Raw genomic sequence first — 13,868 nt, 5'->3', positions numbered from 1 at the left:
ACCTCGGTTGAGGGCGGCCATGGATGATTTTAATGAATTCATTGATAATTAAGGCTTAGTAGATATGAAGTCAGTCGGGAGTAAATTCTCTCGGTGCAATGGTCAGAAGGGATTATCTAGAAGCTGGTCGAAGCTTGACATATGTTTGCTTAATTCTTTGGCTGCAAGTTCTTTGCTGGACTCTTTCTGTAAATATCTGACCTGAACGACATCAAATCATGCTCCGATGTCTTTTGTTTTACATTCTCCTATAACTCGTTATGGCCCTTTCTCTTTCAAGTTCCAACAAATGTGGGTTTCACATGCTAATTTCAGAGAAGAAGTTAAAGAGGCATGGAATGACTCGGGCATGCCTATGGGTTTTTTCAGTTTGGCTACTAAGTTGAAAAAATTGAAAGTGGTTTTAATGGAGTGGAATTGTCGGGTTTTCGGGCACATTGAGATAAATATTTAGGCCTTGGAAAATTAGATTGAACATTTAGAAAGCCAGCTTAAGGGTGGATTCTCAGAGGACATTGATTCGGCTTTACTGGTCGCTAAAGAACAACTTGCTATATGGCTTCACAAAGAATAAACTAGGCTTTCACAACAGGTAAAGCTTAGTTGGATGGAAAAAGGGGAGGTGTCGGCCCAGTTTTTTAAGACGTTTGCCTCTTTATCTAAGCCTGTTGTACGTGAAATGAGACTTCGGGATGGGACGTGCCTGAATAATCCGGAAGCTATTCATTCAGGAGCGGTGAATTTTTTTAGTTCTTTCCTTCAGGCTAGACCACAGAGAGATCTCCCAGATTTGTCGATGTACATGCAGAATTCTATTTTAGAGGAGGAGAATGATTGTCTCCTTCAGCTCCCTTAGATCCAAGAGGTAAAAAAAGCTATGTTTTCCATTCCAGTACATAGAAGCCCTGGATCTGATGGGTTTGGTTCTGGTTTCTATAGATTGTGCCGGGATATTATTGAAACTGATGTGGTGGCAGCAGTTAGAGAATGTTTCAGTGGGGTTCCGATGCCTAGATTTTATACTCATATTGTGCTCATCCCAAAAATGCAGCAGCCTACAGGTTTTGATAAATTCCGACCTATAAGCTTGTGCTCTGTCGTTTACAAGGTTTTTTCAAAAATCCTAGTTCGAAGATTGTCCCTCACTAGAGCAAAATTATCACGCCTGAACAAGGTGTTTTTTTACCCGGGAGAAGTATATTTGACATTGGCCCAAGAAATGATTCAGATGATAAACAAGAAGGTTCGTGGTGGAAATATGCTTATTAAAGTGGACATGGCTAAGGCATATGATAGCCTTGATTGGGAGTTTTTATTACACGTTATGAAAGCTTTTGGGTTTTCAATTCGTGTTTGTGAGTTGATCAGGTAGTGTATTTCGACTCCTTGGTTCTATGTGATTATGGATGGGTCGGTAAAGGGTTTTTTCCCCAGTGGTTGTGGTCTATGTCAATGAGATCCATTATCGCCATATTTGTTTATTCTGGTTGAAGAAACTCTCTCACGCTTGTTGAAACATAACTTTGCAACTGGAAAAAATTGTTCTATTTTCTCATTCCCGTGGTACTCCCCTTATTTCCCACTTACTCTATGTTGATGATATTGTGGTCTTTAATAATGGATGGAGATCTTCCCTGAAAGCTATTAGAGATGTTTTTCCTGTATATGAATACTGGACTAGTCAGATGGTGACTAAAGATATGTCATCTATTTTTTCCCCAATTACTATACGATTGCTCGGAAAAGAAATGTATTGTAGTTGACCTCCTTTTTCGAAGGTTTTTTTCCGGTTAAATATTTGGGTGTTCCCCTTATTAATGGCTGGTTAAAGGTTTCTTACTTTGATGATCTGTTGAATTGTATTCGTGATCGTTTGGATGGGTGGCAAAATAGATTCTTAACCGCTGGTGCTCGTCTTATTTTATTGAAACATGTTGTGTTGAGTATTCCAATCCATTTGCTATCGGTCCTATATGCTCCCAAGACTGTGGTGGCATCTTTAAATAGGCTTATGAGCACTTTTTTTTTGGGAACCTCAAATGGTAAGCAAAAACATAAGTGGGTGGTTTGGCATAAGATTTGCTCCCCAACACTGGAAGGGGGCCTGGGTTTAAGAAAACTAGAGAAAGTTCAATCTTCGCTATTCATGAAGATGGCTTGGAATCTCTTGACCCAAGACTCGCAATGGGCTAATTTTTTCAAGAATATGTATTGCAAAGGCAAGCATGTGACTTTGGTGGATAGTCGTAAAGGTTCATTATTATGGAAATGTGTCATCGCTACGGTTCCGAAGGTCCTTAGTCACTCTTGGTGGCGTGTTAAGGATGGACAAGTGTCTTTTTGGTGAGATCCTTAGTTAAAATCAGGTTCTCTTATGAAGTCCTGTGAAATCTATGTGCATCTGTCTTTTAAGGTAAGGGAATTCCGAATTCAAAATGGATGGGATGTGGATTTGTTAAAAGAGTTGGTGGGGGAGTCAAAGCTGGAGGAAATTCTGGATGGTCTATGGGAACATAAAGAAGGCGCATATGTGATGATTTGGAAATCAACTTTGAATGGGGATTTCTCATCTAAGTCGGCTTGGGATTGCATCCGTGTTCATGCACCAAGATCTAACTGGGCGTCCTAGATCTGGTATTCCGCTCTTCCTAAGAAATACTCGGTTACTATTTGGAAGGCTTTAAATTCTAGCCTCAGTGTTGATGCACATATTAGATCTTTGGGAATCCCTCTGGTTTCTAAATGTGAGTGTTGTGCTCAGGGGTGTATGGAAGATCAAGACCATGTCCTCGACATAGGGATGATTGCAACGGATATTTGGCAAAGAGCTTCCTTAAATATGGGTATGTCATATGACCCGGGTAGATCCTGGAAAGCTAATATGGACCTATGGTTTCAGAGGGCAACTCACTCATCGCGAAAAGGTACATTGTTTGGTCTTGTTCCTATTATTATAACTTGGTTCTTTTGGGTTTGGAGATTTAAAGCTCGCATGGAAGGGAAAGGCAGACCAGCCACGGGATCAAGGGGAGAGCTAGGCCGAAGGCTACTCTACCCCTCCCGCGGTGGAGAACAGGTCCTGCCCCCCTGGCGGCCTGAAAAATTTACCTAGACCCCCATCACAGTGAAAGGTGAACCAGCCACATCGATGTCCGAATAAGTTACCTCCCCTATAGGGTACTAAAAGGATGAGTGCACCAAAGGCTGCTTCATCCTTCTAGCGGCAATGTGTGGGCCAGCCCTCAGCGGCACAAAGATAAAACTTACCTTCCTTGCTAGCATCAATAGGTGGGAGCGGGTCCAGTATCCCAAACTGCCCGAACAACGTACCGCCCACGGGAACAAAGGGGAGAGCTAGGTCGAAGGCTGCTCTACTTCTGCCTCGATGGAAAGCGGGTCATGCCCCCTCGGTGGCCCGAACAACTTACCTCAACCTTCACTACAACTATGAGTGTGATCAATGCCAGTCTGGCCAAACTCTTACCTTCCCTGTGATATCAATGAGCAGAAGTGGATCCAGTCTCAAATTGCCCGAACAAAGTACCTCCCGCGGGATCAAAGGGGAGAACTAGGCCGAAGGCCATTCTTTCCCTCCCGTGATGGAGAGCAGGTCATGCCCCCCGGCAACTCGAACAACTTACCTCAACCCCTATCGCGGCGAAGAGTGGACCAACTATATCGCTATCTGTACTTACCTTCCCTGCGGGGTACTAATGGGATGGGTGTAATGCCTAAGGCTGCTTTATCCCTCCTGCATTGGAGTTCGGGCCAGTCATTGGCTGCCTGAAGATGAAAACTTACATTCCTCGTAAGAGTCAATAGGCGGGAGCAAATCCAGTTGCAGACTGTCCGAAAACTTACCTCCCATAGGATTTAAAGGGATAAGTCATGCCAAAGGCTGCTCTAGCCCTCCCACGGAGTAGTGCGGATCCAGCCCCCATGGCGGTCCAAATACTTACCTCGACCTTCGCTGCGAACGAAGAGTCGGTTTAGTGCCAACCTGACCCAAATCTTACATTTTGTTGCGATGTCAATGAGAGGGAGCAGGTTCAGTCCCAAACTGCCCGAAAAAATTACCTCGACTCCCATCACCGCGAAAGAGCGAATCGGTCCCACAGCCTTTCTAAGAAGTTACTTCCTGTGGGAATCAAAGAGGCGGGTTTGACATGAGGCATCCCGACCTGCTTTAATAAAATGATGTTGTTTTGCTTAGGTTAGGTTTTAAACTAAACTCCCCCCTCCCGTGCCACACACTTATTTGCTCTCTATTTTGTCGCCGGTCTCTCGTCATCACTCCTCGATCTCTTAGACTCTCTCTCTCTCACATTGCTAACCCACCCCCAACATTCGGATGGTGTCACCCGCTCACCCAGGGGCAGCCCAGGAGGTGCGGGTAGCACTCCTAATTGTGAAGTCACCTTCCGACCTCAAGAAGCCTAGCCTTCAACTTCTAATATTGACTTTTGCAATCCATTCCCTTAACAACTTCGATACGTTGAGAGTCTTTCATAAGTGTTTATGAGAAATGCACAAAACTTGGATATTAATTTATGCTTTAACAACTCCACACCGCACACTCTTTCCTCTCTCTTTTGTCGTCGGTCTCTCAAGCTCTTTCCCCTCGCCGTCTCCTCTAGCCCCAACCCCCCCTCTCTCTCTCTCTCTCTCTCTCTCTCTCTCTCTCTCTCTCTCTCTCTCTCACCGCTAATCCAGACGTGGTCATCCCCCCACATGGGAGGGTGAGGCCCAGGAGGTGAAGATTGCACCCCTAATTGTGAGGTCACCTTTCAAGCTCTAGCTGTCACATCCGCTTTTTATTTTATTTTATTTTTATAATAACGAATCACATTCTATTCTATTTATTATCAGAGGACATACAAAATTGATTTTTTTTTTTTGTTACCCGGCGCATCCGCTTGAAGAATAGCCATGTTACATGAGCTTTGATCAACTCGTAAGGAAAAGCTGCCGCTAGGATCGTGCGGTCAACACAAGAGACTGATTGCTACTTGCGAGGTCATTTGAGTCTTTCTATGTTTTTGCCCTTTTTTTCTTTTTTGACGTCCACTCAGTGAATATCAAACGAGTGTCCCACTGATTATAAAAGAAGACGAAGGGGAGAGTATTGTGGATATATAATGTGATACAGAGTAGTAGATGATACGAGTGAATCACTCGTAGAGATTGTCTTCTCTACTTCATGTATAATACTAGATATATAATCGATTACTAGATATGATTAACTTAATCACAGCTAGATTTTCCGTCTGAACAATGTACCTTACGAACACTAACTGGTTCAGATTGTAGGACCAAAAACGTGTAAGATTTCTGAGATTGAAACCAGCAACCTCGTTTTCTTGTTCTTCACCAAACAATGCTGCGAAGGAGCTGCATTGTCTTGATCTCTTTTCTCTGCTCATTTTCTCCACTTGGCAGAGCTGTGCTCAACCTCACTCTTCCCGGCCAGCATCCCAACCCCCAAGCTGTTGTCCAAGAAGTTCACTGGTATATCTTCATAACATTTCTGAGTCCTTTTGCTCTTCTTGATGGAAAATACCCAGTTTGTTAGCCTTGATTCACTTTCTGGGTTGTAGTGTGTTTTTGGGTTTTATTTTACCTTCTTTTCTTCCCCTACATCTGGGTAATTATGCTGCTTTTGTTCAACTTTAGTCTTCAACTATGTTTCTCTCCTTGCAGGAAGGTAAATGCGTCTATGACAAGAAGGGAAATGCTACAAATCTCAGAGAAAGACCAGTTCTACTCCTCATGCCTAACCGGAAACCCCATAGATGACTGCTGGAAATGTGACCCAGAATGGCCCAACAACCGCCAGAGACTAGCAGATTGCGGCATTGGGTTCGGACAGTACGCTCTTGGCGGCAAGAACGGAGACTTCTACATTGTCACCGACTCCTCGGACGATGATCCTGTCAATCCTAGGCCAGGCACACTTCGATATGCCGTGATTCAGGTTGAACCTCTGTGGATCGTGTTTCCTAGCAACATGCTCATCAAGCTCTCTCAGGAACTTATCTTTAACAGCTATAAAACTCTCGATGGGCGTGGGGCTAATGTTCACATTGTGGGTGGCGGCTGCATTACTCTGCAGTACATCAGCAATGTCATTATTCACAACATACATATCCACCATTGTCATCCCTCAGGTAATTAAGAATATTCGCTCCACCAAGTTTTTCCAGTGTGTATTTTGGGAATTCTGTCTGAAGATGATGACAAAGTAAATCGGGACATGCACAAGTTTGCATGTCGCTACAAGGAAATTTTCATCTTATTTACTCAGTCCAAGGTTCTAGACATTCTTGAAATCTTGAAATTCTGTGAATAGTTCATATTTCAGAATTGAAATGGAGGAGAAAATTTCCAACAACCTAAAGATATATCATATATTATTTTAGTTTTGTAAGACCTTTTACCACACGTCATGAGCTTTTATTTATTTATTTTAGAGCCCATTTAGATGATTGAGAGATCTCTCTCACTACTGTTTATAAATTTTAAGTCATAAATTTTATTATTTTTTATAAATTATTTCATCTCATCTCTCCATCTCCATCCTGACGGACCTTAATTTAACCCGGGGAGAGCAATGATTGAACAGCGACTAGCATTTTTCTTTGTTACTGTAAAACCTGTGACCTGAGTATATTGGCATGATAAAAAGAAAAGTCATTTTTATTACTCATGACAACGACATCATGCCGCTATATTGTCAAAAGAAGTTTTGAATTCGTCAAGAAAGTAATAATAGAACGGGCTGATATTGATTGCAGGTGAAACGAATGTGCGGTCGAGCCCAACCCACTTCGGTTGGCGCACGAAATCGGACGGCGATGGGATCAGCATCTTCGGGTCGAAGGACATATGGATAGACCATTGTTCCTTATCGCACTGCAAGGATGGCCTGATCGATGCGGTGATGGGATCGACAGGGATAACAATATCGAACAACTATTTCTCGCATCACGACGAGGTGATGCTGCTGGGCCACAGCGACGACTACCTGCCGGACTCGGGAATGCAGGTCACCATTGCGTTCAATCACTTTGGGGAGCAGTTGGTGCAGAGGATGCCCAGGTGCAGGCGCGGCTATATCCACGTTGTTAACAACGATTTCACGCAGTGGGAAATGTATGCCATCGGTGGTAGCGGTAACCCAACCATCAATAGCCAAGGCAACCGCTACACTGCTCCTTCCAATCACAATGCCAAGGAGGTACACTTCCCATTTACCTTATGCCTATGTAAATATACAAATTTATATTAATTATTGATATGGGCTGATATTATATGCTAAAGTTTAACCATTTTGCTTTTGTTACAAAATACATCTAATGTATGAAATTAAAACATTTCAATTTGTAAACAAATTTTTAATTATAAGATTCTTTTTATAGACTTAAGGATCCCGTTTGGATATATAAACAATTTTTTCTCATCTCATTATTACAATTTTTTTAAATTTTCATACAAAGTATAATAAATAATTTAATTTTTTTAAAATTCCAAAATAATAATAATATTAAAAAATAATATTCTACTAATATTTTATTTAATTTTTAACTTTTATCTAAAATCATATCATCTCATTATCCAAACGGGTCTTAATTAACTAACACTTTTCTACACAAATCATATGTGTATAATATATTATCTTTTTATACTCCCGTCATGCGTGCATCATATTCTTTCTTAATATATACTTGATTATGGCATGTAAAATATTTAATTAAATATAGTAAAATATATTATTAAGAGTTTATACAAAATTAAATCATCATCAGTCTACAAAATGAATATATATTTTAACACTTTTCTTAGTAATTAAATGAGTTCATCATATAAAATATTTAATTAAATAAATTGGGTAGGTAACGAAGCGAGTGAACACCGGGAAAGGGGAATGGAGCGGATGGAATTGGAGATCTGAAGGGGATATAATGGTAAACGGAGCATTCTTTGTGGCGTCGGGTGAGGGTGTCGAAGTCAAGTACGAGAAGGCTTACAGCGTGGAGCCAAAGTCCGCAGTGCTCATCGACCAACTCATTATGCACGCCGGTGTACTCGGTGTTGGTGGCAGGTTTGTCATCAATCTGCTTCTCCAATATTCCCTACTTTCTTTCTTTCTTTCTTTTCACTTTTTCTTTTTCTCTTTTTTTTTTCTTTTTTCCTTTCCTTTTTACTTTCGGCCATTTTGCATGCGCCCCTTTCGACTATTTTAATTGCCTCAGACGGTCCCTTTTAGAACTTACAATTCATAGTTGAAAGCCCACAGTCTATTTGTGTGTGAATTGGAAGGCTTTTTTTTGCAAAACTCAAGCCATTCAGGCCCCAGACACTGGGCAGGTTGGCCCAAACTTCAGTTTTTGCTAGACTGCATGCCTTGTTCACGTTTTTCTGCGGCATATTTTGGGTTCGGGAAATGCTTTAGTTATAAATAAATCTTTAAGTTAATACAATATTTGATATGATATGTTAAATTATAAAATTATTTTTATTATAAAATAGATCTAATGTATCATATAAATTAATTATATCAATTTGTAAATTTATTTTTATGAGATCTCATTTTTATAACTACAACACTTCTCTAAAATGACAAATTTAAGACGTTAACGATTGCTCTGATACAAAATCTAATGTATGGATTATATGTATACAAAACAGGGACAATAACTTGGGAAAGTGGACAACAGGAGGCAACGATGGTGGAATCGGTTTAGAGTCAGAGCCAGACTACATGGATTATATGTCTGGAAGCAGCGTGTCACTAATGTCACCCACTACCTCTACTACTCTTATATCCCTTTTGATTGCATTCTCATGCTTGTTATTTTATAAAACACCACTGGCATTTATGTGATGATGGGAAATCAAGCCATCTTTGCTTTCTTAATTTATATTATTAAGAAAATATATATGGCTATTGGAGTATATCCAAAACATATACAATTAAACAGCCCAACAACAATACATGATATTGGTTTAGTTCAAACAAAATGAAAAACTGATAACTCTTGGGTCATAAAGAAAAATAAAATGTCATGAAAAAATGACTTGAGTAACGCGAAGGTAAAATATGATTTTAGGGAAATGATTTAATTGTACAATAATAGTATATGCAAATCTCGCGCATTCTCCTTGTAAAAGTGAATAAATATGAGACACACTTGAGAAAACCTGTTTTTGGCCCCGTTAGGATGTAGAAACACTCTCAACACATCTTATCTCATCTCAAAATTACAATTTTTTTCAAATTCTTATACAAAATATAATAAACAATTCAACTTTTTCAAATCTCAAAACAATAATAATATTAAAAAATATTATTATAATAATATTTTATTCAACTAATTTTATCTCATCTTACTATCCAAACGAGTCCTTAATGGTGAGCCTCATTACTCTAATTACAAAGGATGTATGCAGGATTTACATATTTTTAAACTGTATTTAGTATTATTTATAATTTTAATAATACAAGGTAATCCATATATAACTGTTAATTGGCTGTGTTTCAGTGCCTAACTTCATATTCCTTTTATTAAATATAATTATTAAACTAAAGCCTGGCCATATATATATATATATATATATTCCTTTTAAGAATAACTAAGCCTAGTTATGGACTATGGACAAGATTATGTACTTTGCAATGTATTTGCTAGTAATAGTTAAAGAGAATAACTTCAAACAGATCTATCCGTAGTTTAGAGAACAACGGCAACCAATGAATGTGGGCTATGTAGAGGATGTATCTTTAAGTTGGTGGGGTGCGCCGTAGACAAATTATCAGGAGTCACATGTGAATGTCAAGACTGAACCCCCTCTCCACCCCCTCTCTCTCTCTCCCCTTCCATCTCCTTCACGAACCCTAACCCCTCTCTCTCTCTCTCTTTGATTTGCAGAACCGAAACACGATTTGAAGACTACGTTGATTTTCTCAGGATTTGAGAATCGAAGCACGAATTTGTTTTTAATACATCGAAACATGATCACTTCATCCCTCTCTCTCTCTTTCTATCCTCGATTTTCTCAGGATTTGATTATATCTATAAGTTGCCTGAATATTCTTTTAAGATCCATTATAAGTGAAAACACAGTGAGATACTCTTTGAAAAGCCTTGAGATCTAGGTAACCCACCATCAATTCAATTTACTTCAAAATTTGAAAACTCAAATATGTTTTAGATAACTGCTAGGGAAAATGATCAATTTGTAGTTCTATCAAGAGCTATTGTTCTGGGAAATGAAAAACTTTGGTTGCAAGGTTTTTTTTCACTGCAAGCGATACTTGTATCATTAACTTCCATCTGCACTGATCAAAAAAATGAAAACTATAAGTTTTTACGGCAATGCTTAAATTTATATAAGATTGTGTAGTTGATTAAAATTTTTGCTTCAAATTCTACTGTTTATATGAAAGATTATATCTTGGATTCCATGGGGTGCGACTTCAGATTCCGGTATGTGAACTGTGTGTGCGCCAGTCTGCGTTAGCCATAAGTGTTGCTCCTCCTCCGGAACGGAGTGCGGTTGGCTCTTGTGCAAATCGTGCAGCTGGATTTATGTAAAGGGAAAGAGATGAATCTGTCCGTGTGGCTAGGTTTTCTGAAAAGGAGATAGGGATTTCTATGGTGTGGCCAACTTTAGTCTAGTCTCATGTACTCAGCTGACGTGTCATTCTATTAGTGGTTTCCGATAAAATCCCCTTATAGGATTCACCTGTCTAAAGGGTTCTGATCTTTAAATTAATTCTAACATGCTAATAGACATCTCTTTTGATTGGTGTACTGTACGTAGTGGACATTGAACTTTATATCCATTTAGTCTATATATATATATATATATATACACACTAGTGCACGTTTCCCTAGTTCTATTTTTAGTTAATAATATGTTTTTTATAAAAAAAAAAAAAAAGATTTCAATCGGTAATTTAATGCATAAAGAAAAAAATATAAGTTTTAATAAATATTTTTAGGTAATAATAGTTAAGTATTGGATAATAATTAATATATGTTTGCATAGATTATAACATAAAGACATTATTTAATACAACTATATTTAACAAAAACATTAGTTTAACATATGATTTCTTTGATCATTCTACTATGATCCATTATTTGTGTCATCTTGCATGACATCAATAGAGAGGACATTGAAATTCTAATGCTTCTATTGTTTGAATCGGTCAGGATCTGCAGAAAGTTGAATCATTCACTCTTTTTCTGAAGTTTTTTCTACAAAATTTTTTATATATAACAAATATTCTTATAAAATAAATTTTGAATAGCTTTGTATGATTAATAAAAACCTAAACAACTTATATACTGAAAATTGAAGTATTGTAAATTAACAGAAATCTTAAAATATAATGTTTTTAATTAAATTATTATTGATGTTATAAATAAAACTAAATCTAGCATAACACACAAATATATAAAAATCAATTAAAATGATTTTTATTATAATTAGTAAATAAATAGTAAATGAACATGAATAAACCGTAACACTTTTTTTCTTCCATAAAGAGCCTTGAATGAATAGTGATGCTTAGTGAACAGCCCCAACTGAACAATGCAGTGCCCTCAAACAAACAACACAAAAAATAAAAAATAAATAAATAAATAAACAAACAAACAAACAATACAAGAAATAAACAAAGAAAGTAATAACAAAAACAACACTTAAATAAACAACAGAAGCAATAACAGAAACAACTCATCAACCTTTATTGTGTTTTATAGTACTGTTTTTAATGATACTTTGCCAACTGATATACAACTCATTTACCATTTAGTTGATATATAATAATAATAATAATAATAATAATAAATACAAAAATACAAAATAGTACTATAAAAATTATTGTATAATTTTAAAATGTATTTTTTATATGCAAGTAGTAAACTGATGGTAAACCAGTTGTACTGCTATCATTATCCTTTTTTTTTTTTGGTCACAAATAGTGAATCTGCATTCCTTCCACTTCTTGTTAAACATATGGTGTGCAAATGCAAATCCCAGAGTATCATTATTGCCTCAAAAACCAAAACTTGCACTAAAATGGTACATGTTTTTGGAGAAAATTATAAAACTGAAACTAGGGAAATATCCATTTGCATTTGCACACCATATGTTTAATGATAAGTGGAAGGAATCTGTTCTATTGACAAAATAACTTTCAATCAGAAAAAGGAACTTTGATCTTCACATTCTCAAGTGCTAAACGGAGAACCAAAACTTTGGAAATAAAGAAGAAACAAGGGAAATTTTTAAAAAAAAGAAAGTAAAGTGAAAAGGAAATGGAGTTGGGTGGTGCACCTAATCTGGTGCTTCTAGACCTCAAGTTATCTATTTTCCTTCATAGTCATCTCTTTCTTCTACCTCTATATCTGTGTCATTCCTCAGCTCATTTCCTTACTCATTTACCTCCCCACAAGAGTCTTAACCCTTCCCTAACTCTCCCTGTGATCTCTCTCTAGGAGTTAAAAGAAGTCATTTTTTGCTATTTCCAAAGATAGAAAACCCCAAACCCACACACCCTCCCACGCATCTCTTTCACACTCCTCGACGACATTGATTCTTCTCCTCAGAACTCGCCCGGCTTTTCTCTTTCCAACCACACCAACTCCCACTTGCCCTCTGACTCATCCCCACTCTCCCTCTTCCAAGCCTTCACGTCCTCTACCCCAGGTTCAACATCTCTCACCATCTCTCCCAACATCCCCACGCATCTCTCACACATGACATTGATTCTATCGCAAGTACTGTTGTCGACGCAAGGCCTGAAGAAGATGCAATCGCTGGTGTAACAGACCTCTCCATGTTCACCGTCGGTCTGAAGCTTGAGGACTTTCTCGGCTGCTCCACTGCCAAGCCTGGAACTGCACCACTGGCTCAGTTTTCTAGCGAGACTCTCATGACGGTGACTATGTGCGAGCCCAAGATGTACGACTCTAAGCTTAAGACCATAGCCGCTAGCTTCTGCCGAGGGTGATGTAGCAAATCATTGTATCAGAGAGCCGTTGGCCATCAGAAGGGGGTGATGTAGCAAGTGTAGAAAATGCAAGCACTTTATACAAGAATTTGATTAATCATGTTAAGGGTGGGACTCCAAAGAGGCCTAGACAAGCAATATAAACTTAATTGTTTGCCATGTTTGATGAAAACCTGAAGAATGTTCCTCCAGTAGCTGCGAGTGGGAAACGTAGAAGAGATCAAGAGAGAGTTGATGCTGCTTGAAGGAGGGCTGTTGTCCGGCCTGGTCTGCAGCTGCTAATGGCGGCTAGTGGCGCGAGACGGAGAGAGAAAAAAGAGAAGGGTTCTGAATTGAGAGAGAATGCTTGGATGAAGACGAAGAGAAGAGAGAGACAAAGAGAAGAATGTTGGGAATAACTGTATATCTAAGACTAACTCGAAGTATAGTAGCGGAAATAAACGAAAGAAATTGATGACAATCACACAGAAAGAACACCAAGAATTAAGTGGTTCGACTCAAAATGAGCCTACGTCCACTGGTGGGGTCGGTATCGAAGATTTCACTATCAACAAAGATGGAGTACAGAAGAATAATACAAAACTTCAGAAAGAAGTTATCTCGCAAACTCACTCTAACTTCTCTCTCAAGAAATCACTAAAACAAGACAAAAATGATTTCTGAAGTGTAAAATAAAAGGGAGGCGCCATTTGATATTTATAGGAATAGTGAGAATTCACTTCTGTGAACATTGGCTCGAGCGAACACTCGAGCGAGTGTCGAGCGAGCGTAGGTTTTGTACACTTCGCTCAAGCCAACAGACGAGCGATGTCGAGCAAAACTCTCGGATTGAATATCGCTCGAG

At 38.6% G+C, this 13,868-nt stretch overlaps 1 protein-coding gene across 1 annotated transcript; it reads left to right on the top strand.

The window, feature by feature from the left end:
- Positions 1 to 5,131: 5,131 nt before the first annotated feature.
- LOC108986560 (probable pectate lyase 12) lies at positions 5,132 to 8,917 on the top strand. The gene is made up of 5 exons (XM_018959209.2): positions 5,132 to 5,508; positions 5,701 to 6,167; positions 6,795 to 7,237; positions 7,893 to 8,101; positions 8,689 to 8,917. The coding sequence occupies exons 1-5, from the start codon at positions 5,378 to 5,380 to the stop codon at positions 8,882 to 8,884; spliced, it is 1,446 nt and encodes a 481-aa protein (XP_018814754.1). The 5' UTR covers positions 5,132 to 5,377; the 3' UTR covers positions 8,885 to 8,917.
- The last annotated feature ends 4,951 nt before the right edge of the window (positions 8,918 to 13,868 follow it).

This window comes from Juglans regia, chromosome 4, assembly GCF_001411555.2.
Source record: "Juglans regia cultivar Chandler chromosome 4, Walnut 2.0, whole genome shotgun sequence".
In the NCBI taxonomy this organism is placed as follows: domain Eukaryota; kingdom Viridiplantae; phylum Streptophyta; class Magnoliopsida; order Fagales; family Juglandaceae; genus Juglans; species Juglans regia.
Note: the sequence above shows the minus strand (reverse complement) of the source record. Positions and strands in the feature narration are given on the sequence as shown.

Coding starts and splice junctions, on each gene's coding strand:
- LOC108986560 (XM_018959209.2), top strand. CDS start 5,378: ATGCTGCGAAGGAGCTGCATTGTCTTGATCTCTTTTCTCTGCTCATTT. Junction 7,238..7,892: donor CCAATCACAATGCCAAGGAG/GTACACTTCCCA, acceptor TAAATTGGGTAG/GTAACGAAGCGAGTGAACAC. Junction 8,102..8,688: donor GTACTCGGTGTTGGTGGCAG/GTTTGTCATCAA, acceptor TATACAAAACAG/GGACAATAACTTGGGAAAGT.